This window comes from Phalacrocorax carbo, chromosome 1 (genome assembly GCF_963921805.1).
Source record: "Phalacrocorax carbo chromosome 1, bPhaCar2.1, whole genome shotgun sequence".
Lineage (NCBI taxonomy): Eukaryota > Metazoa > Chordata > Aves > Suliformes > Phalacrocoracidae > Phalacrocorax > Phalacrocorax carbo.
The window spans coordinates 208,548,012-208,574,228 of NC_087513.1; the positions used below are offsets into that span (position 1 = coordinate 208,548,012).

The window sequence follows — 26,217 nt, forward strand, 5'->3', positions numbered from 1 at the left end:
AACTGAGTACAGTTAGGCTTTCAAAAAATAATTATTTGTTAAATTATCTGGATCCTAATTTTTCATAACAGATCGGAACTGTCTTCATTGAGGGAATGCAAAGGTTAAAGGTTTAGTTTATGTTGAACTGCAGTCAGGGAAAACTGCTACCAAATACCAAATCCATTCCTGTGTGCAAATTTAGGGATTGCTTATGCCATTGGGCACGTGAGCTTTATGAGCTATTTTATTATTATTATTATTATTATTATTATTATTATTATTATTATTATTACATTACTCGTATGGATATAAAATCATATATGTTGATCTTTTTTTTGGCCTGCCTGTTTTTCAGGACCCGAGGAAACTGCTTTTTGCTACTGGTAAGTGCATGGCAAAACTGAATGAGAAAGTTTGCTGTTTCTCATCATCACTCTCCAGACAAAACATTTTAATCCTATGTTCGCATGCTCCATTTGCTGTATCTCAGCTAGGCTGAGATATTATTTGTGTTAATATAACCTGGGTTTGCTTATCCAATAGTCAGGAGGGAGGAGTTACATAAGCCCTGTAGTAGGATGAGCAGCATCTTCAAAGCTGTTGTGTACAGATGAGTCAGTGGAAAATCATCAGTTTCAAACAGAGATTCTGCATAATATTAAAACCAAATTCCTAAATGATCCAATTTCTAGAAAAAGAAACACAACAGAAAAAGCAGTCTTCTTGCTTCAGCTGGTTTATTTAAGGGTTGGTTTGACTTTAGAGCCATCTGAACTGATACATGGGAATCAAGCTTCAACTCTCATAAAGAATAAATATGCAGAGAAAGTTTTGGTGCAGGAATTTAGAAGGGAGGAACATTTGAGTACGGAGGAGTAGGCACAAGCCTGAGCTGTAGTGCTTCACAAACACGTAAAGGTCCTTTCTGAGGTCATCTCTCTCTCGATCAAATGCAGAAATCCCAACTTGATAGCATTTAGGGCAAAGTCCAAAGGAATCAGTGTGGACAGCAATAAATGGGGTTCTAGACCTGTCAATCACAATACAGTTACTATAATTGGCGGCCTGTGGGAAAGGGCTTTCCAAAACCCCAAGGTGAGGTTTAGATCAGTTAAGAGTAGAGGAAGTGAGAGAGTGAAACGATAGAAATTGAGGTACAAGTTAACTGCTAGCTGGAAATATGTCAGGTAACTGGTGTAGTTAGTGAATCAGTGACGGAGGCTTGAAAGAAGGTAACTCACAGAGGAGAGAGTTAAATATGAGTAGGGAGAATCAGAACAAGCAGCTAGTATTATATTTAATATCTTAGATAAAGGAGAAGGACTTGGGGTGCAGAATGAGTTTAGAGGCTCCATGAAATACTGTCGCAGCTTCTGGGGACATTGTGAGAACTCTCTAGTTGAGCAGACGACCTGCAAGGTGGAACTTCCTTTACCTTCTGACAGTCATGAAAATATTGCATTTTCAAAGCTTTGAGCACATTGTTGCAACAAGCAGTTATTCCAAGTCATCTTAAATTTAAAATTACTCAGATCACTCCCCATCCTAACAACTGGTAAATATCATGTATTATTCGTGCTGTGGGGAGGGCTCAGACAGGGACCAAGATTTTGCTGCACTGCGACCTGTACAAATATGAAAAAAAAAAAAAAGGGTCTCTTCCCAAACAGTTCAGAACTAGATTTATTGGTTGTTTCTTTTTAACACAGTGAAGAAAAGGAATAAGGAGTTGGAAAGATTTACAGTGTGATGGCTTTTCAGATCAGTCCAGGAAAGAACCTCCTTGCTTAAGGGTGTGAGGCTGGCTCTGGGAGGAACAAGTATTCAAGACTATACTTGGTGGAGGAAAAGAGAGACAGGGACAGGGAGGAGAGAAAACACTAAAACTACACTGATGAATTGGGGGAAGGTAGTGAGTCATTTCATGTTTGCAGTTTGATGGAGAAATGAATTGAAGAACTGGATGTAAAAGGTGACCTGTGGCTCGAGTGACCATGTAGGAAGCTGAATCAAGTGCTCTACTGCACTTGGATTGGAAGTATTTGTGTCAGAGGGGAGACTGATTGCACACTACATATCAAATTAGAGTAAGAAAGAAGAAATAAAGTAGGAGGCAACAGAAAGAATGCATATTTTCTATTGCAACTCTTTTAATTGTAACCTTTGCATGAAGGGGTGAAATTATGTTCCTTATGCAGTCCATGACAAAACTTCCATTGATTCTAAGACCAGGATTTTTCCTGCGGTTGGTAAAACTGAGGAGTGATTTAGGATGTATCAGATTTTAGGTATCAGACTTTTCAACAGGTGGATATTGAGAAGTTTATAAAAAGATAAGATTTGAAAATGTCTAAAGACTCTAAAATCACAATCAATTATTTAAAAAATTAGCTTGTTCGTGTCGTTAGGATGTGATCCTGTATAAGATCCTGGACCATTAAAACCTGTGGTTTTGCCATTTATATCCATGAAAGCTGGTTGAGATGCTTATATTCTGGCACTAAACCAGCACTTACTTAGCTTTGTGCTTGGGGATTGGCCTGACGGACTTTCTTTAAATCCAAACATGTGGCTTTTAGGGTGACTGGGCACCATGCTTAAAAACTATCATTCTTCAAGACTAAAAAAGTTTTTGTAATGCTTCATGGATTTTAGGCTCTTAATTCAGATCTTTAATTCCTGCGATGGCAATTTTGAAGATAAGGTGCTCAGGAAATGTGATAACTTTGGGATTTTTCTAATCTATCTACAGGCTGATGGCTTACTGTAACTTATAGGTAGGATTCTACTTTAGGACGAGAGGAATCATGCTGTAGAAATACTTGTGTCTCTCCTTTGACTTAAAAAAGAGCTGAGGATAGACTAGTTCTGATCTGAGTCTGCATTTGAGCAGATGAGTCCAATCCCTAATGTTTTTAACCTTTCCTTCTCAAATGCTGGCTGTAGATCACTCTCACAGACCTTGCACTACGGGCAACAATTTCAAGCATGTTACAATGCCATGGAGAGTAATTTCAGGCTCCTTCTCATTCCAGAATGAAATGGGTTGGCAAACAATTATAGTGACAGCTTGCATAGAAATTGATTTGCTTGAAATTCTGTCCCTGACCAGGTTTTTAATTGTCACGTTCAACAGAGTTCAGGGTTTGGAATAAAAGAGGGATACAGAAACTTGTACAGCCAGTCTTACAAATAAACAAATAGACAGGATTTGTTCTGGGTTACCTGCTTAGAGACAAATGTTGTGAGCAAATGATTACAGGAGCAAAGACTGATAGGAAATCAGTGATGCATGGTGAAATTCAAGGAAAAAGGCAGTTTTCTCTGGGAAGGTGGGAAATAACACTTTCCTATCTAGTTTGGTATGTAAGTTGTCTTCAAGAGATAAATACATGCAAGAGTTTGACTGAATCATGATTAGCATGTCTAATAACTTCCACTTTCTTAAAAGGTAATAGGAGGCAAGTATGCCTCTTCACAGCTCAAATGTAAGTTATCTTATGTCTGTTTTAGTTCCAGGTCTGACTGGGGTCGTTATGGTGTTAGTATTATTCCTGATGTGCACAGCTTCTACGTATGCCATCAGGTAAGACTTAATCTGATCATTATGCTGAAAAATGCCATTTGAGTAATCATATTCTCCTGCTGATTAGAGGGAATGAAGAGTAAATGCCATACGAAGCAAGAATTATTTAAATGAGTGTTAAAAATACCAGTTTTCTTGCCCTACTTTTTTTTTTTCTACTAGCTTGCAGGTAAATTAGCACAGTGAATTTTGTATTCAAAAAAATCACAAAACCTGATTAAATTGCCATCAGAGAAAAATATATTGTTTGAGGAATGTGCTCAGTTAAAAATCTAGACCTTTAAAAATTCAAATAGTTCTTTTTTCCTGTTCATACAGGGAGGCAGTAAACTAAGCACATGGAAAGTTCTCTCCAATGCATAAGTTAAAAGTCCACTGCAAGTAAAATGAGATGATATCTTTATCTTAATTATTTTCACCAATTAATTGTAGTGACAAACTGTAAAGAAGGGCAACAAATAAAAAACAAACCAGCAACTAAGCAAACCGAGAAAGAATTGTGCTACTTAAGTCGAATGTTGCTTTTTTAAAGCTCTGCTTCTGGTTGTCAGATATAGTCTTTTTAATGTTGATTATAATTTTGAAACAGCAGTGCAGAATTGGCTCAGAGTAGTGCTGGGATTTCTAAAGGTTTGGTCCTCCAGTGGGTTCGTGTTCTGCACCAACATTACTGAACACAGACTGTGGTACATTTGAGTGGCCGGTACCTCGGAGGATCTAGCCCAACAGCGTAGCCTTTTTTAAGGCTTGGATTCTGCAATTGAACCATAAAAATCCCCTTGATTTTTGTAGCAGTCTCTGGTGAATTCAAAGACTGATTATGTAAATATGTCATCTCGATTCAGGAAACACTGAAGGGTATTTTAATTCCATATCTTCAAACATTAACGGTGCTCCACTGATGTAAGCTAGATATGCAGTTTGAACTTTGTTGAACTAATCCGTCCTTCCCGAGTAGCAATGTTATCAGCCGCTGATCCAAGAAAGTAGTTCTGCAAATGCTTGTGCACTTTTTGTAGACAAAGGTACTTCCAGGGTTGAGATGTCTGTGAGGAACTGTAGGCTACAGAAGTGTAGGATAAGATTGCTGCACAAGATGTCAGACATGGCTGCACATTACATAGTCCACACAGATGGCTCTACTTGCAAAAGAAAGCCAGTTTTGGGAAGATGGAAAAATAAAACAATTACTTCACTCTGCAGCAGTGAGCCAGAACAAAGTCCTGTTTTCTCCAAGGCCATGATAAATTAGAAAAAAACAACAGCATTTATAAGTGATTGAGAAAAGTAGGAAAATATATGTAGTGCAAACATATTCTTGGAAAGAATAATTTTGGGGTTCAGGCAACAAAGGTTTCCATCATTCAAAGTTACATACTTGTTACTTCCTCCTTCAGTTACTGTAAGTGCAAGTGCTTTCCCGTCTTTCTGTCATCTAGCCAGCAGAATCAAAGCCCTTAAAAGATCACCTGCATCTCCTCTTACTCTAGCAATAATTCTTATTTAGAAATTTTATCCCGGCTTCTCCCTCAGACATATGGCTCGAGCTTATCTTTATAGTGTGTTTTACTAAGGTAACAAGCTTCCATATGCATCTTTCTGTCCCTTTTCAATCTCTTTCCCTGTGGATTCTCGTATGCCTTATGATGGATAAGCTCACACTATAGTCTTAGAAAAATTAATTGTAAATGTTCACTTCTGTCAGAAAGTGGGCTTTTAAAAAAGTATTTCAGAGACTATTATACTCTTGGTTTTCAGCCCTAATCCGCTCTTGCACGCTGACCTGCTTAATCATTTCTTCCTTCATATATTCTTCCTGACATTTTTCTATGCATGGTTATCCTGCTATTTTCATGCCTTTACTTGTTCAGTAAACTGTGTAAGTATTAGGAAGATTGAATTAGCTGGTAATGTTTTAAAGGGGGAAAGTGAGTATTGTTTGAAAAATTTTCTAAATTTTTGCTGTCATACCTGAGAATTAGACCAACATTTGGTGTTCAACAGTTGTTTGTTGGAAGGGTTATGATGTTATTAGAAAATACAATAAATCCTGTGAGTAAATGTTGACATTTCTGCTAACTTTCAAATGAATGTTTTAAGACTATTTCCACTGAACACAATTACTAGTGACTTTGGAAATCATATATTTAAAGGATCGTTAAAATATAAGCGGCTCCAATGGTGTCTCTTTTTGTAATCAAATATTCCATTCTTGTGTTTCATCTTCTAAACTACCACATGAATCTCCTTTTTCAAAACTAGCTGTAACAGGGTTAAAAATTTTTCCAGAACTGTGCTGCTTTCTGTGTCACTTTCAAGCACAGTGACCTCCCCTTATACTTCTTAGTAAATTAACTCTTGCAGGTCTACACCAAAGTAGGCTAACCAAAATTAAAGTTATTCAACCTGGTCTTATCTTAGAGTTTTTTTGAGTTCCTAAGAAATGCATTCATTCTGTGAATAATGTCTATTTTAAGCCCTAAGAAGAAGGTAAAGTAATAAATGTTCTGAAGTACTGTAAAAATAGATACATAGCAGTAGAAAGATTGAGTGTATTAGAACACTACATGCATCTGCAGAACACACAGGTTAAGACAGATACAACCAAGAAATATAATTATTAAAATCTTGGAAAATATGCTTCATGGTAAGAGATTCAAGGATCTCCATCTCTTTAGTTTAAGGAGGTGAAGTTGAGAGGACTTGATTACATTTAGGGGAACTTGATATATGTGAGGAATCAGGATTTTATGGTAGAGTTACCTGCAGGAATGCTGAAAGAAGAATGATATGCGCAACTGGATGGAAGCTGACATTTAGACATATTCAGACAAGAATTGTACAGTAATTTTAATCAGCAATAATAATTAGCTGTTGAAAACAACACATCAGAAGCTGGGATTGACTTTCTATCACTGAAATTTTGAAAAAATTGGTTCATTCTGAAGAAAGTCCTCAAGAACCAATAAAAATTGATTCAGTGTGCATTGGTATTGTAGCAAGATACCAAATTAAACTGGAGATCCAAGACCTGTTTTGGGTCTGGGGCTAAATGGTATTCTCTTTGTGGCTTCTCATTGTGCTTCCACTCCCCTACACCATCATCCCTTACTTTCATCTTACTGATGTTCACTCCCACAACTCCTTACAGATATTGACTGCATGGAAATGCTGACCAGTGTGTGGGTAGTTAGATCTGGTTTGAGCAGCCTCAAGGAGGAGAAAGTGTTAGTGTGGTGCTGAATGGGGGAAGGATGGCAGGGTGGGGGTGGGGGTTCAGAGCCTGATGCTGTTGCTGGGTTCCTTAGACCTGCCCTTGCTTGGGTTTTATTTTGGTGGCCCTCAGATTATCAAAATACTTTTTTCTGTCTTGAGAAAGAAGACAAATAAGTCCTGTATTGACAGGAACAAATGCCGTATAGGTTTCAGGTGTATTGAGGCAAGGGTAGTTAGCTGTTTGTGTAAAAGGCCATAGGAGGGGAAAAAATTCTGAAAAAAAGTTAGCTATGTCAGAGGAGTAGCTTCTTAAACTATGTTTCCAGAGTTGAGATTGTTATTTATTTCATAATTGTTTTGGCTTATGTATGGGGACAGGTTTTTTGGTTTTGGAAGGGACTTTCCTGCCATGCTGTGTAGTGAGAGAGGTGTGTTTGTGTGCTATGAAGTAGAGTATTTTCTTAACCATTTGGTTGTTGTTTTTTGGTGACTATTTTACTCAAGAAAAAACAAACAGGCTTAACAGAAAGCAGTTCCAGATGGGCTTTGGTCTTGGTTCTGTTTACATTACCTAACAAATTACTGATGAAAGGAAGTCCTCTTTCCCCTCCACCTCTCCTGATCCTCACAGTGGTGATGTTCTTGTTCCTCTCAAGACCATCAGCCCTGCAGACTCACCGTATGTGGACTCCCGCCTCGAAAATTCTCCTACCTGTCCTTTTGTTGCCTTCTTGCCATAGTTCCCTTTCCTCCTGTGTCTCCTTCCAGTCCATACCCTAACAAGTGTGGTTTTACCTTCCCACTAGACTTTCTGCTGCTGTCTATGCTACCTGGTTGTATGTTGTACCAGTAGTGATGCATTAAACACTGCAGCACTGTATTGGGGCAGGGAGAATGCAAGGAGGCACTCACTGTAAAGAGGTTGAGTTTTGAGCCTGGAGACTGAAGGACTATTCTAGCTATAAGGATCTGATAGGGACTAAGTGGGACCTATGAAAGTAGTGAAGTCTCCTAATTTAGGAACAGTTCTTCAGCTAGCTATGTACTTCTGTGTCCTTCATCTCTCTCAGCTTTTCAGTTCTGTGCCAGTCATCTGTTCTTCCCAACACTTAATTGCTTGTGAGTGCAGTGTGTCTGTAGGAATATATACTGGGCTTTGACTATTCTACATGACTACGTGGTGTATAATGATGTCCAGTTTGCCCAGATCTGCTTTTAATTAGCAGTGATTTCATCTGAGTGAAACAGCATTGAACCATGGTTTATCTTTTCAGGGTTTCAAACTATGACATCTTCTGGTATACACACAACCTTTTCTTTGTCTTCTATATGCTGCTGATGCTGCATGTTTCTGGGTAAGTAAATGGAAAACACCATCCCTTTTCCTGAAGCACAGCCAGAAAGAGCAGTTCCCTTGATTACTGCCTTTCCTGAGCTCACATATGCACAGTGGGCCAACGTCTTGACAAGGCACTATGGTCTTCAGTTTTTCAACAGGTTATTGTTTAAATAAGGTTCAGACTGGAGCTAGAACTGTGTGTTACTACAGCCAGCTAGCACAAAATCCTTCACTTTCAAGTTTATTCCTTGTTCATGTTACCAGCTTCTAGTGGAAAATCAAGAAAACGTTATTGTTTCTTTTCTGCCCCCTCTTACCTGGCTGCTGAGAGGAGAATGTGAAGCAAAGTTGGTTATCCGTTTCTCTTTCCTCTGTGCATTCCATTTTGACTCCTAAGGAGAGGGAAGGGAAGGTCTCTCCCTAATTTTTGCTTCCTTATTGCAATAATAGAAAATTTACTAGTTTTTCTACTTGTTTTCACAAACATCAGACCAGTGTTCATGTGCCATGAAGCTGGTGGTCGGGTCGGTGTCTGGCACAAACAAGCCCAGCTCTACTGCGACGTAAAGCAGCTTCCACAAGTTACGACGTGTGAAAATCTGGTCTGTTAACGTCTCTGAAATTTCCTTTGTGGATGTAAGTGCGGAGATTGGTATAGGGAAGGGAAGGTGTATTTGAAGAAGTTTTATTTCTTCAAGTCATCAAACTTCTATTGAAACATGGGGTGCTGGAATGTCTGTGTGACAATCAGCACTGCTGCTTAAAGTAAACAGTGAAAGGTAATTAGGCCTAGCAAGGTCACAGTAGGGAATATGTTGTTGAACAAAACAAATCTGGTGAACTGAAATAATAAGTTCAAAACAATTGAAACTCCTGGACACAGTTCCAGTTCTCTGTGGGTTTGTTTGGGGTTGTGGTTTTTGTTTTTTTTTTTCCTGTGGCATAGCTCATAACCATAACTGGAGAAGATGGATCTAACCTATTCTCCCCATCTGGGGACAGGATGAACTTTTGCTAGATTATTCTTGACAGGTGTTCGTCTAACTTCTTGAAAACATCCGGTGACGATCCTCTAGCCTCCCTAGGCAATCTGTTCCAGTGTTTGACTTTGCAGTATTTTTCATGTCCAGTTTAATTCACCTCCTCAGTGTATTATCCTTTGCCCATTGTCTTCCTAACCATGTAGCCACTTCATGAAAGAAGTAGTCTAGTTGGAGAGGTTCACAAACCAAGGCTGCAGGAATACACAAAGCATTAAACAGGCATCTTCTTGTACACAGCCTTCTTAATACTGAGTTGGAAAGCCTTTCAGTGCGAATTTGAAAGAACTGAGTGTCAATTAAAAGTGGGAGAAGAATGAGTCATGAAGAGTGGGAGTCAGTTCAAGTTTAAGATGCCTAAATGTAGGTGTCTCCGTGTTTTCTAAGTGTCTGTCTCCCATTATAGTCTAATGAGTTCTAATAAATACAGTCAATGGAGCCCCGGGAATGCTTCAGCTAACATGCTGATACAAAAATCTATATTCAAATGAGCTAGATTGATTTCTGGGCTCCGTTGTGCTATCGAATAGAAGATTGCTTGAGAAAAAAGGAAGTTTAGACACCCGCTCTTAAGTGCCCAAGTGACTCCTAAATGGCACGTCTTAGAGGTTTGCAGACACATGGCCAGTTACTCTACAGAGTAAGGCGTTTCCTGTGGCTGGACTGCGCAGGCAGATGGGGTGAGGATTTACCTGTCTTGGGAATCTCTCCTTCTGAGTGTTTCCACAGTACTCCTGGAATACAGAAGCTTGATATTTCTAGTCAATATAAGTAGCTATAAAACATACAAAATGTTTGGAGTCCGATCCTCAGCTGATCCAAATTTGGTATTACTGTGGAGTTAAGTGGGTTATGCTGGTTCATAGGAGCTGAGAATAACAGTCACTAGAGTTATCCAAGGACTTATCTTCTGGAGGCTGAAAATTCTTAAGATTCCACCCACATACTGACCTTTAGGAGACCCCTCAAGCAACTCACCTTGAGTTGAGCAGCAGATGGATGAGAAGATAAAAGCAGTGTAGTTCCCTACAAAAACATTGAGAACTATTGACCCTTTAGCTTATCATCATTAAAATTACAAGAAATAGTGATATATATTTTCCAGCTCTAGCCAGAAGTGAATGTTGTCTCTATTTTGGGGGTGGAAAATTGGGGCAGAATTTAATGTATGCCCATGCAAATAGACTACATGCTGTGTTCCTCAGCTGGTAGGACACTTTCATATTCCTTGCCATTTTTGTCTCTCCCATTTTTGTTTGCTAAGGATGTCTGTCTCCTGCTTGCTGACATCCACAATATCAATTTTTATGTCTTCAAGCAATACACTGAATAAATATGTAGGGATATATCTCAGGCTCCTTAAGAGTTGGGCAGAACTCAACCTTTCTGGGAACAGATCTTGGGTGTGTAAGACAACTTGACTTTCCTTGACAGCTTCAGAAATGGGAGTCACTGCAGCAGCTGTTAGCAGGCAGCTTTGTCATCCCAGTTTGCCACTCAGTTAGCATGTTTGTAATAGTTTCAACAAACTAGAGATCACTGGAGGGGATGCTCATGTTTGCGATTCAGCTATTCATGTCTCAAGGAAAACTTTGAATCCTCTTTTGGGATGTTCTGAGAAGAGAGAAGCCATAAGAACAGCTGGCAGGCATGGACACAAGGTTGACTGAAAAAATATCACATGTGCTGTGACTTCCAGCTAAATCCACAAGGCACCATAATATTTATGGAGCAGGAAACTAGCATAATGCTAGGCGTATCTGTCACTTTGCAAAGATGCGATGACCAACAGTGATGCCAGATGCAAGCAGTAGGCATGATCAGGCAGTAAATACAGACAGAAGCATGGATGTAGGCACATGGACGCTTCCCAAGTGATCCTACCTGGGTCAGATGTGGAGTTCAGAGTGAGCAGGTTGAACCTCCAAGCTGTACATTATTCACTGGACCATGCAGAAAGCTTGTTACTAGCTGTCAGGACTGCATTTCGGTACGGAAGAGTGCCAGTAGCCTGTTGCAACCCATTTAAGTTGGTAATATTGCAGATACCCTTGTGAATTCGTCTTGTGAATTAAACTCTGTCACTGCTGCTGCTGTATGTATACATTGGGGAGAGGAGGGGGGACCATATGTCCTTATATTTGGTCCTGTACTTGAGATGAGCCTTTACCACATGGCCTAGTGCTCAGAGGGCACATCTCACCAGACATTGTGTCAGTTTGCCTTTTTTCCCACCCAGCACCATCCTGTACAGCTGTCATTTAGCCCTTTGGTTTTTTAAATATTTCTTCTTGTTGTTTTACTGTCATCAAATCCAGATTTGGAGACAAGTAGTACTTGCATGGAATTTTATTACTAGTGTTATTGGTTCTTCTCTGTTTTCAGTGATTCATTCATGTGTTGAGATATCCCAGAGTGTCTCAGGTTTCCACTTCTTCCTTCATAGTTTCTACCTACAGTTGCAAAGTTCTCACTTCATTTTACTAGAAATTTAACTTCAGCTTAGAAAACAAGCATGGACCCCACAAAATAATTCGCAAGGTTCCTTGGCTATCATGCAGGACTTTCTTTTTTCCTTCTATCTATTGGACAAGATGATATTCAAAGGAACAAATTATACCGTTGTGTGCAAAACTTATAAACACTGAGTATTGGGAACATTCCTGCAGTTTATGATTTGGCAACTTAGGCCGCTTCTGCTACAGATTGCCTTAAAGAACGGGGTTTGCTGACTGTAGGGAGGATGAGTGAAAACAGCCTGGGTGTGACTGAACTGGAAATGTGATTATTTAATTTTTTTCAAGGCTCCCACAATATCTCTGCCTTTCAAGCCGTATTAAGCTTGAGGCTGTTCAGTGGGGGAATGCCAAGTGAGCTGGAAAAGTTAAACCTTGCCTCTAGTGACAGAAGGCTCTGTTCTTGCAAAGCTTCAATCTCATTGAAAGTCCTGAAAGCAAACGGAAAAAAAAATCTTGCAGAAGATGAGCCTTGTGACTGCTTTCTAGAACCCTCACTGAATTAAGATAAGTTGCTTGGTTTTGACTGTTAATTCAGTGTCTTTGCCATTTTTATTTTCCTGTAGGGGAGTGCTCAAGTACCAAACCAACTTAGAGGAACACCCTCCTGGTTGCTTCAATCCTAACAAAACACTCCGAGAGAATACGACGGTGCCAAAAACTTTTGAAGAGACGTTTCCTGACTATACTACTGAGCCTTTCCCAGAGGACTTATCAGTACCAGAACCCTTTGTGCAAAATAACTTTATGAGAATTTGTTCTGAGGAACCCAAGTTCCAGTCACACTTCCCAGAGGTCTGTATGATCCGACGTTTCAGGTATTACAAGCCATGCCAAGTCTTTCAGTCAGCCATAACCACTAATTATTTCTTTTCCAGACCAGATGTTTTAATAATGGAAAATATTATTAAAACCCTTTCAGGCATTCAAAGATTTGGTGGGGAAAAAACAATCTGTATTAAACTTTGAACTGCGTTACAATGTGGTGCATAGAATAGGGTAGAAAAATGTCAAGAGATTGGCTATAATGTTCTTTTTTTGTACGACGCGATAAGAGATGTATTGGTCTTGCTATAAATGTGACTTTAAATTACAGCATAGCACTTGAGAGCAAACATTTATATAACATATTCATAAGGTCCCTTTGTAAGCATTGTGCGGCAGTAGTTAATTGCAATAATCAAACTCCATTTGTTCTCTTTTTTACCATGCGGATGCAAGTCCTAGTACTCATTTCTGGGTTGCAGTTGGTTGTGGTTTGGCTTTGTATAGCCTGTTGTTTGCAGATAGGCTTGTTTTATATGTGACATGGGTAAATGAGTGCGATGACAGTGGGGATAGAAAAGCCTTTCTTTTTCTGTTTTCCGTTTTCCTTTTGTTTCTTTATGTTTTGTGGCAGCAGCTTTTTCTTCATCCAAATTTTCTCTTTTCTTTTGAGAGAAGATGGGCTGGACTGTTTTGGCAAGTAGCCTGAGGAAGTTTGGGAGTACAGAGTTCACAAGTCTAAGGCCCACAATTCAGGGTGGTCCCATAACAGACATCACAGGATTTTATTATTATTATTTTTTTAAATTGTTTTCTGTAGGACACTTATGTCCCTTACTATCTGCAGTGGGAACCCATTTTTCTATGGAGCATGTAATTGTAATAAGAAACAGTCAATTCTACGTTGAAGTCCACCAACAAAGTTCTTTGGATTTGTATTTTGTTCTGGCAATACTCCTGAATTGCAAGCATTGGTGTATATCTGGCTCCATATGACCCACAGGACACCAAAACAGTCTTATTTGGGGCTTAAGATGTCAGCTTTGGAGCCATTTATATGAAAAGAAGAGCCATGGAAAGAAACGGCCACTCAGTGTTCTGGCAGCTCGTAACATTATTTTAGGCCTTTTTTGGGTTTGGAAGCATTTTATGCACTTGGTGATACCAAGTGTAAAAAAAAAAAAAAAAAAGCCTTACGTCTTGTGAACTACTGAAGTTTTTAAGGCCAGAGGTGCTTGAGGAAATTAAATACTCTGCTACTTGCAAGAGATGCTGATGTGTAACTTCAAAAATTGGGAAGATAGATGAGGGTTGAGGGCACTTCAGTCCCATGGCTTGAATGGCGGTTAGTAATTGACTCTTAGGATAGGATTTAGCTGAGCAGCTGCAAAGGTCTCCACCTGAGGCAGTCACTCAGGGCTCCCCGTATAATCAGTGCAAAGAAATGGGCATTTCCAGAGCATTTTTGGTCTAGCATACACATCTTCCACAGGGGAAATGAATCGTGATTCAGAAGTGCCCATTTCTTTCCCTTGTCTATGATTTTACACTAGCTTAATATAAGCATAAATTCTATAGCACAAGAATTGCCTCTTTCTTAGGTTTTGCTTGTACATGAGATGATCAAAAGAAGGTAATAGTGAAATAATATTGCAAGCCAGAAAGTGTTTTTCTATAAAGGTTAACCAGTTTTTTAGTGCTCTGGTCTGTCAGATTTTGAAACAGTGTATGTACTGTGTCATTCACTGCTGAAACCAGTTGCAGTCTAACTACATAAAACCAGAGTAACATGGTTGCAAATGAGGTCATTAGCATTTTGTTCCTGATTGAAATTGTTTGTGCTTGTGGGTGATGCTGCCAGTTAGACTGATTAAGCCTCCATAATGCACTCTGATTCCCGCACGTAGAGAGATGTGGAGGTTACTTGTGACCAACCCACTGTTCCACAACAGATGTGAAATAAGGGCCTAAAAGCATTCGTGTAGTTTTGAAATTAGAAAGCATAAAATGAAAAGTCCTTGAGGTAACATATTTTTGTTCTCCCATAGACCTGGTTTTGGATTTCTGGTCCTCTGTGCTTGTACTGTGTGGAAAGGCTGTACCGCTACATCCGCAGCAATAAACCGGTCACAATAACTTCAGTGATAAGCCATCCCTCCAATGTCCTTGAAGTAAGGATGGTGAAAGGCGACTTTAAAGCAAGGCCTGGTCAGGTGAGCTAATGTGCCCCTGAAAAAATCACTGCTGTTCACGTAGCATTGTCTGTAGGGATGACTTTCACTTTGTACGTACTAACCCATCACTGAACGTTTTTAACATATATTTTCTATCATTTTATTTTCTCTGGCTGATTTTGTTTCAGTATGTTATTCTACATTGTCCAAGAGTGTCCGCACTGGAAAGCCATCCATTCACCCTTACAATGGTAAGAAATACTTTTTTTTTTTTCTGTACTTCCCCTTTTATATATATTTGGTAAGCAAATGCTCTTTATTGCCTTCAAGGTGAAAACTCCTTCCAGAAGAGCTTATGTTTCATTTATGAGGGTACCAATGAATACGAAATCAGATTATTATTATGTATGCCAGTGCTCAATACATATTTAATTTTCTCCACTGTTGAGAAAATAATAATGGGAACTTTTTTCAAAGTCTTCCATAAGAGGAAAACAATTATAAATAAATAAATAAAATCCATGTGATTTTGATCATTGTTTCATAAAAGAGGCTTCAGCCGTTTTTGTAGACCTTAACACAGAATGAGCACAAATTGTAACAGATTTTCTGTCATCTTTCCTATTCAATGAAAAAACATCCTTGCAACTGCCTTTTTCCAAACTTAGAAAAGCATCAAGTTTAAAAAAGGAGTTTCTAAAATAGTCTTCTGATTTATTTTCACATTAAGAGATGTATCGATGACTTAAAGTGACATACCAGTGAAGTCATACAACATTGGGATTTTACTTACTCAGCTCAGTTGATCTAGAGTGGGAACTGGACCCCAGGAGACAGGCTGGAATAAAGCAAAATTGTTTGTAAACATATCTGAAGTTCTCCAGGAGTGAGCAGTGCAGAGGCACAGGAAACGCTACCAGAAAATCACTGTACTGCACTGGCTATCTTGTTATGAAAAGCAGAGTCTAAGGTTGGATATTAGTGCCAGCCTTTTCCTTCCAAAGGGAGTAATTTAGGATCACTTGAAACTGCTGTTCTTCTTCAGGAAGACCATGGAGACAAATATTCATGTTTCTTTTCTTTGGACTGATAACTGATACTTTATCCCCACTGAATTGTACCCTGTGCTACGGAACAGCTGAGATGTTTTAATGTTACTTGAAAGTCAGAGGGCACAGCCAGCTCCTATCCACTCCCAGCTCTTTGGTTTTGTGGGGTGTTTTGTTTTAATTTATTTGTCTATATGCTGAGCTGGCAGGCAGCTACTGTCACAAGGGAACCCACACTAAATTCCATCCAAAACAAATTTTGTGCTGTCAATCTTGGAGTGAATCTCACTTAAAGGAAGCTGCCTCTGTATAGCTTGATGAAGCAATATGGGCACTTGCATAGCCTGATTTTTGCAAGGTTTTCCTGGCTATTCACTTAACTGGTAGAAAGCAGAGGCGTATGTTGTTTATCTGTTGTTAACTCCAGTAGACAGTTTTTAAGGCTTTCCTCTGTATAGGGTGTAAAGATAACTAGATATCCAATACTGCAAAATGGAATGGTAGCTGGTTTTTTGTGCAGAATGGTTCAATGAGTATTTATATTTTTTATTAGTTTAGTGATCAGAAAATAAATTTAAATAACTTAGCATAAGTCAGATTGCTCTTTACGCTTGTTTGGCCCTAGCGTAGCTATATTTAATAAAGTTACACCTGTTCTATACCAGTGGACTTATCTTATTTAAACATTAATCTCAAAACACCATGTTGTTGATTGCTGACTGTCCATCTCAGTGGAAGTTGAAATAATGGTAATAATTTGATCACAAGTAGTAATTGCACAGTTTGGAAACTATGAGGCTGTTAAAAAGATTTACTGTTCTTATATTAGGACACTGCAAAAACAATGGATTGTGTGATTCTGATTCCCAGAAATAATGTAATCAAAGGATGTTAGGCCTGATTCAGTAGTCTTGTCTCTGGCAATACTTCTTATTTGTTATGATGAGAGTTTTTATCAGAAAAGAGAGTGCTGACATGGACCTACTGGGTTAGATCATAAAATGAAGTTGAATATGATGTTTTATTGAAGTCAGGTTCTTTGCATGAGTTGAGGGTTTCATGCAGTACTTAAAATGGCATACAACAATAACGCATGTTATGAAAAATGGTTTTTGCACAAAAACTTCTGGATCTAGGAGTTATGGAAAATAGATCTGTTGTTGTAAGTCTGAGTTTCCTTAGTGAATATAAATAACTCAGTTATATTCAGATATGTGAAGTATATTTCAGATATATGTCTGGTTGATAAATTACAGTTTGTGTAATTTTTACAGTCATGTATAAAATATGTAACATTAGAACTAGCAATTTCCACTTAGACACAATGCATTATATTTTAAGTATGTAATACTATACTGGGCATTTTCTGTTCATGCTTAGTGCTTTTACACTTTAAAGTACAGTGATATCCTTCAGCATAACTTCAAGATTGCATACATGTTTTAACTATTACAAGATATGAAGTTACCACTGAGTTACTGAGCTTCATTTTTATTGCCACAAACATATTTCGGTAGAATGCCAACCGTGCTGGAGAAATGCTGTTATTGAGTAAATGGCTGTTTTACAGCATAATGAGGATCTGAAATGTCTAGGTTTATGACAACCTTTTTGCCCAGCCTAAGCAGGGGACAGTCGTTTCCACATGTCTTTCTAGGTCATAGAATATGCCTTGGGCTGCTCTCCTGCTTAGAGAGCTTTTTTTGTTGTTGTTGTTTAATATGATGCCAGACTTGGGACTGTGCTTGTAGAGTGTGTAGGGAATAGCTTAACTCAGTATTTTTTTCCTGCTCCCGTCTGATCTACCTGTAGTTACCAGGCAAGCTAGAATACTACTGCTGCTGCTTTTGTTGGGTGATGATAATCCCTGTGTTATTTTTCGAGGCTGGTGTAGGAGCGTGGGGCTCAGAGCCACAGCGTGAGGGGTATGAGGGGTCTGCGGGGCTTCCGATGCTGGAAGTGCAGCGCAGCGATGACTGCAGCAGAGCTAGGGGGAAGGCTGCAGCCTCCTTCCTGGCACTGTTGTCTTGCTTAGTCTCTATGTGATGTTCTGTCTAAGCTGATGAAACATCTCACTGTGCCTGGAGTATGCCTAAAAGACAAGCAGTGACCAGTTGAGGCATATCTTTATACTCTAAGCAGGACTGTAAGCAAAAGCGGAAAGGAAGGGTTGAGTCAGCGTGAAGGAGTCATGCAGATATTTTACTAGTCCCTTCCCTTTTCAAGGTTGTGTAATATTTACAGTTTAGCTCCGTTTCTTACATAACACTGGGGTGCAGGAAAACACTGGGAGGCCTGAACCCACTCCCACTGCACTCTGGCAAAGCTCCCATGTGTTTCACTCGGAGCCAGAGGGAGCTCTGAATCGTAACCGAGTGAGCATAAAGAGGTAAGCATTGTTCAGGAACGTGTGCAGTGGTGTTTATTTTCTTTTCCTTTTTGTCAGTTGAAAGCGTTCTTCCCCCTGCTGATGGAAGGAATGAGCAGAAGTCATTGGTGCAAAATGCACACGAGAATTTGGAGATACAAAATCCTTGTTGCTCTGAACTCAGAGCTGCCAGTCTGGCTTCTTTGCTACCTGGTGCCCTGGCTCGGCTGTCAAAGGCTTCATGTCACAGAGTCACCGAATTGTTAAGACTGAAAGGGACCTCTGGAGATCATCCTGTCCCCGGCCCTCCTTGAGCAGGGCGACCTAGACCCAGTTGTCCAGGGCCATTTCCAGACAGCTTTTGAACATCTCCAAGGATGGAGACTCCACAGCCTCCCTGGGCAACCTGTGCCAGTGCTCTGTCACCCTCACAGTAAAAGTGTTTCCTGGTGTTCAGAGGGAACCTCCTGTGTTTCAGTTTGTGCCCACTGCCTCTGGTCCTGGCACTGAGCACCACTGAAAAGAGCCTGGCTCCACCCTCTTTGCACCCTCCCTTCAGGGATTTATATACTTTGATAAGGTCCCCTTAAGCCTTCTCTTCTCCAGGCTGAACAGACCCAACTCTCCCAGCCTTTCCTCATAGGAGACATGCTTCAGTCCCTTAATCATCTTCATCGCCCTTGGTTGGACTCTCTCCAGTAAGTCCATGCCCCTCTTGCAGCGAGGAGCCCAGAATTGGACACAGTGCTCCAGGTGTGGCCTCACCAGTGCTGAATAAAGGGGAGGCATCACCTCCCCCGGCCTCCTGGCAATGTCACTTGTACGCTCTAAAGTTCAGGCACTCAGAGATCCCAGTTTTCTCTCAGGATTGTGTGGAAGCTGGCATTTTTTAACTCAATTTTTGAAGCATGCTTCCACTGATTTTTTATTTTTTTTTAATTCACTTGTGTGACTTTGTATTCACTAGTGTGACTCCTTGACTTTGTTACCCATTGGAAAGGCTGGGAGTGGTAATGAAGGGATAACCCGATGTCTGGGATTCCTGCAGGTGACCTGCCAGCCAGTTCTAGGTAGTTCATACTGGGCTCCTAGCTTCATATTTTTGTCATTGCTCCATTGTCTTTGATTTCAATTTGTCAAAATGTTTTCTTTTTAACACGTTTTACAGTGCTTCTTTCACTGGTTTCTATACACAACTGTACACAACTGTTGCTATGCTATGTAAAACAGTGTGAGTAACGCTTTTAGACCTGTATTCCCTGTAGTCCGATTTACTTATTTTAGGTAGGACATTATTGCACCTTAAAATTGAATCTGAGCAGAATACAGTCAGTTCCAAGATACTTTGATCTGTAGGGGGGAGAAATATTTTCTGTACATAAATCTCTTAGTCGAGGGTTTGTAAAGGGACAAATGATTTTTGTGTTTCCACTTGATTAGCTCTTTTAAGGAGATTTGTCTTTCAGACCAAGTGCACAATATGGTCTGTAGATGCGACCATCCAAAGAAACATCAGAAATTATCTCTTTAGTGTTGTACTTCCCAAGACTGACATTTCTTTGCACTTCTGAGGAAGAAAGTGTGGAACTCATCTGGTGTGGAATGCGGTTTAAATGTCATTGCCTATAGCAATCTTTAAAAGCCTTGGAAAAGAAAACAAGCATCAGCATTGTACAGATTTCTAGTCGTGAGGATGGTCCTGCATTACAGTTTATGTATTCAAAACATTTCTTCCACTTTCTTTAGTACACAAAGCCTCACCTCTTACCAAAACTAAGAAAAAGAATCCGTTTCTGGAGATTCTTCCATCTTTTTGTTTTTACATTTTGGAAAGTGTTTGTTTCCTCTGACTTCATTATGGTTGCTCTTCATTTTAACTTGTATGAACAAGAAGAGTCTCAGGCTTGCAGTCTATAGTAGCATTGGCTTTCTTTCCATCTCCATCTTACATTTTCCACTTAGGATTGAGTTCCCTCTCTTTCCAGACACTTAACCACACTACTGATTATTTGCAGCAGCAAGAAACCATAGTACTGACCATTTATGGCTGTGCACTTCCTTTTTTGCTAATGAGTGACTTCAGTTGTAGGTTCCTGTTTACAAAATACATTAGTGTCTTACAAGAGAAGTCACCTTTTCTGCTATGTTTTTGGCATTTCTTGCGTGGCATGAAGTGCTTGGCAGTAAGCCTCGTGGAACTAGCCTTGTGTTTTGCAGATGTTAAGCGCTTCAGAAGATGTGCTGGGTCCTTTCATGTGGTCTCTGCAGAGTGTACTACCGAGTCAATGCAAGCCACAAACTCTCACAAGCTGCAGTTCAGACAGCTTGGCTACAAAAAGACTGGTGTCTACTCCCAGCACCTCGTAAAGCTTGGTAACCTTGTTGTTTTAGTAGTGTTGATTTGCTTGTGGCAAAAGAATGTAGGAAACAATTACATCACTTTATATGGAACTTAGATTGTGACAGACCTTGAAATAATAACAAGACCAAGAGATGAATTCTTTTAAATCTGGAGATGGCTCAGATCTGAAGTTAGGTGAAAACTTCTGCCTTGCAACAAACATCCACAAATGCAGGATCAAATAATCTGTTATCTCAAATTTGTGACAGTTTTGGTTGTCACTAGCTGATGTTATGCCCCTGTTTCCCCTTGGAACTGGACTCTACATTGCACAAAGATAGGAGATGCTGTTCGGCTGTTGTGGTGTGAATTCAGAGCACGCTTAAACTGCTGGCTGAATAGTTTAAAGTTTAAAATCTTTCCTTCTGGTGCATGCAAGGAACAATGCAAACTGTTCAAAACTGTTCTTTCAATAGGTACCATCTCTAAAGTAGATGTACCACCTCTGAGGAGAAAAGAAAATCAGTCAGTTCTCAGTAGAGAACTCAGTAGAGAACTGACTTTCATCAAAGCTTCTTTACTGCCCCTTTTACAGTGGTGGCTATGGAGGAGAGCGTAGCAGATGGTGTGGTGATTGAATGAGTCAGTTTGCAGTATCCTCTTTCCTGAAGTTGAACTGCTGATGGAAAGGCTTCATTAAGTTTTGTTTTATGGCAGCAACATAGATTTGCTGTTTGGAATAGTGATTTTTATATCTATCTATCTATCTATATATAGACATATTTTTTATCTAAAATTTTGGTTCTCAAGGGATTGTTCTCTTTCATTTCTGTCAATTGTGTGTTTATAATAAACTGCCTTTTCAGGTACTTTGACACTTCACCATAACAAAATATCTGAAGTACCACTTTATCACCCAGGACATGAGTCATCAGGGTTTTATGCATTCTCTGTAGACACTGAGACAGCACCTCCTCTAGACTGGCACTCTCATCATGCAAAACAGACAAAGGGGAGTGATTTTGGCTAATCCATACTTCTGGAGTACGAGGGCAGGAGACTCTTCTCAGAGACATTCAGGACAGGAGCCAAACCTTAAATCCTCTGAATCACATTACTGCACCGACTAGAGAAGTGCTAGAGTTAGTCCCTGGGAATCCCTGCTCAGATGCTGCGGGTGCTGAAGAGGTGGGAGGCTTGAACTGAGTTCTGCACTCTGTAGTTCTTATCTGGTGATTTCAGTGACCCAACCTCAATTCTTCTATTCACTGAAGTCACTCATGCAAATAATCCATATTGGATTTCTCTGTGATTTGGGACATCATTTTGTTGGAAGTTATGAAACAGTAGTTCTTAGCCCACTAAGCTCAGGCTTTTCAGGCAGAGAAAAAGCATTTCCTGGTCTGTGTAGGTCAACCTTCACTGACTAACTTGACACAGAGTTTTCATTCCTCTCTCCATCATTCCTCCTGACCCAGCACCATTGGTAGGATGCCCCGTCCCATCCTACAGTTCCCCTTTAAGCATCCAGCGTCCCTTTTGGAAACAGTGGAAAAAGCCATCTGTTATTAAGGTAAAAGGCTTAATATGAAGATGTTATTCTACATTGTAAGAAGTTGACTGTCCATGTAGAAAGTACCACCTCTTCTGCTCCTGTGAACAGCACAACGTTAAATATTTTGGATAAATGTCCTAGTACTTTACTCATATCTATAAAGCTGTCCAGGACCTCATTTGTTATTCCAACAGACATATATCTTGAGCTTGATGTTTGTTGTCTTTTCAGATTAATACTGTTTTAGCATTGAAGTTGTCCTTCAGTAATTTTTTTTAACTGACACATACATGTATTCCAAGATACTCTCTTTGTTACTCACACACAGGTAACTTACATAATCTCCTGTTGAGCTTTCTCTGCCTCTCTGCTTAAGCTGTACCGTGCTTGTGTGCTGATTAGTAGCTTCACAGGATGGAGTTAATAGAGGCAGAGGGCACGGAAGTGGCACACATAAAGTGAAGAATAACACCAAAACAAGGAGCTGAAAGCAAACACCCCAGTCTTCAGACTCCGGGACTTTATGAAATATCTGCTTTATACTAGCATGAGTGGCTGCTTCTTCAGCTCCTCCAAAGAGTTTTGGCTCTTCATTCAATGTCTAGATCCTAGTTCTGGTAGCAGGTAAGTAGAGATCAACTACCTGCAACAGGCAGTTCGAAACTTCCTTTGAAATTAGAAATTTTCTCCTGTGGTATAATATGCTCTGACCTCCCCTACTTTGGTGCTGCATAACAAATTTGATTTTAAATCCCATTGAAGTAGAAGCTGGAAGAGTCTGGTAACAAAAAGCATCAAGAAGTTCTGTCCCTTTTCTAGTTCTCCGTCTTTTTGCGCGGATGATTAATTTGAAGCAGATCGCATCAGGAGGATTTGTAGTGCGTCGTCTTTCTCCCTTTCTTTCCACATAAAGTTCTACAGCAGTAAGAAAAGAAAAAGTCTGGAGGGACTTGAATTCTCTGCTCATATTCATGGATGGTCAAGTCCTTGCTATGTGGTTTAGGGCATGTAGCAAGTTAGGGTATGTGTGCACTTTTTAATAAGTCAAAGCTGAACTTGGAGGAGGGGAGAGGACAAGATGGCATATGCAGATACCCAGATCCACAGGCAAAATCCAAATATATATTACTGAGGAAGAATTCTTTGTCTGTTTAGTATTCAAATAACAATTCTATAAAGTAATAGTTACTGAAAGCCAGGCAGCGAAACTCTTAAGTCGATTAATCAACACAGAGTAGGTAGAAAAATTACCTGAAAGAGTTTTCTGGATGTGTATGACAAATTATAGTACTGTACCTAAATGTCTTAGAGCTATTACTTATTCATACATTTTTTACCTTTGAGGCTTTTGTTTGGTTTCACAGAATCACAGAATGGCGGGGGTTGGAAGGGACCTGTGGAGATCATCTTGTCCAACCCCCCTGCTTGAGCAGGCACACCCAGAGCAGGGGGCACAGGAACGTGTCCAGGCGGGGTGTGAATGTCTCCAGGGAAGGGACTCCACAGCCCCCCTGGGCAGCCTGTGCCCCTGCTCTGGTACCCGCACAGGAAAGGAGTTTTTTCCTCATGTTTAGCTGGAACTTCGTGTGTTCCAACTTGTGCCCATTGCCCCTTGGCCTGTCATGGGGCACTACTGAAAAGAGTCCAGTCCCATTGTCCTGACACCCACCCTTTAGATATTTACAGGTATTGATGAAATCCCCCCTCAGTCTTCTCTTCTCCAGGCCAGACAAACCCAAGTCTCTCAGCCTTTCCTCATAAGGGAGATGCTCCAGTTCCATGACCATCTTGGTAGCTCTCTGCTGGACTTGCTCAAGCAGTTCCACATCCTTCTTAAACTGGGGGGCCCAGAACTGGACACAGCACTCCAGATGTGGCCTCACTAGGGCGGAGTAGAGGGGGAGGATAACGTCCCTTGTCCTGATGGCCACACTCCTTTTAATGCACCCCAGGACACTGTTGGCTTTCTTGGCCACAAGGGCCCAGTGCTGGCTCAGGGTCACCTTGCTGTCCCCCAGCACTCCCAGGCCCTTCTCAACAGAGCCGCTTTCCAGTAGTTCAGCCCCCAGCCCGTACTGGTGCGTGGGGTTGTTCCTCCCCAGGGGCAGGACCTTGCACTTGCTCTTGTTGAATTTCATGAGGTTCCCCTTGGCCCAGCTCTCCAGCCTGTCCAGGTCTCGCTGGATGGCAGCACAGCCTTCTGGTGTATCAGCCACTCCTCCCAGCTTGGTGTCATCAGCGAACTTGCTGAGGTTACACTCTATCCCATCGTCCAGGTCATTGATGACTATGTTGAATATGTTGCCCTGATTATGTTCTTCCTTATATTTAAGGTCCAGCAGCATATGTCACCTCATTGGCTCCTCCACCACTTGCATCAAAAAGTTGTCCTCGATGCTCTGCAGGAACCTTCTGGATTGTGCATGCTTTGCCATGTTGCTTTCCCAGCAAATATCAGGGTGGGTGAAGTCCCCCATGAGGACCAGGGCCTGCGATTGTGAGGCTACTTTCAGCTGTCTGTAGAAGGCTTCATCAGCTTCCTCTTCCTGATCAGGTGGCCTGTAGCAAACGCCCACAACTGTGTCACCTATATTTGCCTGCTCCTTGATTTTCACCCATAAGGTCTCAGCTGCTTCTTCCTTCCTCCTGAGCCAGAGCTTGATACATTTCAGTAGCTCCCTCACATAAAGCGCAACTCCCCCACCTCACCGTGCTGGTCTGTTTTTCCTGAAAAGCCTGTAGCCATCCATGACCACATTCCAGTCATGCGAGCTATCCCACCATGTCTCTGTGATTGCAATGAGATCATGGCCCTGAGACCGCACACAGACCTCTAGTTCCTCCTGTTTATTCCCCACACTGCGTGCGTTGGTGTGCCGGCATTTCAGAGAGGTATTTGAGCTCATAGGTTCCCCTGGAGAAGTGCACGAGGACCCACTATAGCCATGCACACCCTTGAGGTGGTTGGTCTTCCGACTGTCATCTCGTGAGGCAGCTAAGGCACCTTAGTTACTGCCTGGGTTGGCCTGGCTTATTCTCCTGTTGGATGTGATGGCATTAGATTGCCACTTGGACCCCGCCTCCCAAGTCCTTCAGTTTAAAGCCCTCCTCACCAAGTTGGCCAGCCTACTGCCAAAGATGCCCTTGCCCGTTCCAGACAAGTGGAGTCCATCCCTCCCTAGTAGGCTTTGGTTGCTGGGGAAAGTCCCATTGTCATAAAAGCCAAAACCCTCGCAGCAGCACCAGCTACAAGCCAAGAGTTGGTTTGCATTATTATTCTGTTATTGCCTGCCCATTTTGCTCCAAGTGGTAAAATAGAGGAGAAGATGACTTGTGCACTAATATTTTTCACTTGTTCCCCTAGGGCTTTATAGTCTTTCTTGGCTCTCCCCAGGCTCTGGCTTATAGCATCATTTGTGCCCACATGAAAGAGTAACAGTGGATAGTAATCTGTGCTCTTGACAAGTTGTGGCACTCTCTCAGCAATGTCTCGGATCACAGCTCCCAGAAGGGAGCAAACCTCCCGTGACTCCCTGTCAGGTCCCTCAATGCCTTTTAACAGAGTCACCCACTACGAGCACTCGTCTCTTCTTTTTGCGGTATCCACTCTGTGCTGCTGGTACAGTTGCACCTTGCAGACCTTGCTCATGGGTGTCTGCAGCTGTTAAAGCCTCATATCTGGTTTTGGTGGTGATCGGTTTGATTTTTTTTGTAGATTGAATTTTCCTTGTTACCTCTGAACCTCTAAGTCCATTTGGTTCCTGGATTTAGGCATGATAGGAGTACTGGATCACGGCCCTGATCTGTACATTTACATTTTTGGGCTTGATGCCTTTTCAGAAAGGTCTCAGCAAATAATACATGAGTATAAGCAATGTCACAGGTAACACATTTGCTTTTATAAGAGAAAACTAGTGTTTTGTAGAGCCAAGGTTGTCTTTATCTCTGGATAATCCAGAGTTCATTTAAAATCAGTGAAGTTGTTAACAGTCTAGCAGTGAAGTTCCAACTCTAAGCTTCTTTTAAGCAAGAAATTTTGTACTGCCCAAAGAGCAAAACTAGAGGTGATGGAGAAACACATGTCCTGTACTGTAAACTTGAGAAATAAACTGCCCACAACAGGAAAAGCCTAAGGGCCAAATCTGAAATCCTTTATGACAAAAAATTGAGAAGTTGTTGGAAGTTTGCCTAAGTAGAAAGCATGTAAGGACATCAAGAGCTAAGTTCATACTGACAAAGGACTACAATGAAAACAAAATCTAACATGATATTCTAAGAAGATTTGT

The 26,217-nt window shown here is 40.8% G+C and overlaps 1 protein-coding gene across 4 annotated transcripts in view; it reads left to right on the forward strand.

Moving 5' to 3' along the window:
* NOX4 (NADPH oxidase 4) overlaps positions 1–26,217 on the forward strand; it is a 119,798-nt gene that overhangs the window by 16,621 nt on the left and 76,960 nt on the right. For 3 of the 4 annotated variants that reach the window (XM_064441391.1, XM_064441393.1, XM_064441394.1), the window contains exons 6-11: positions 338–365; positions 3,496–3,568; positions 8,059–8,139; positions 12,246–12,474; positions 14,493–14,657; positions 14,807–14,869. In XM_064441391.1, coding sequence (XP_064297461.1) covers positions 338–365; positions 3,496–3,568; positions 8,059–8,139; positions 12,246–12,474; positions 14,493–14,657; positions 14,807–14,869 — 639 coding nt within the window. The remainder of the gene's footprint in view (positions 1–337; positions 366–3,495; positions 3,569–8,058; positions 8,140–12,245; positions 12,475–14,492; positions 14,658–14,806; positions 14,870–26,217) is intronic. The other variant, XM_064441392.1, reaches the window with a different exon arrangement.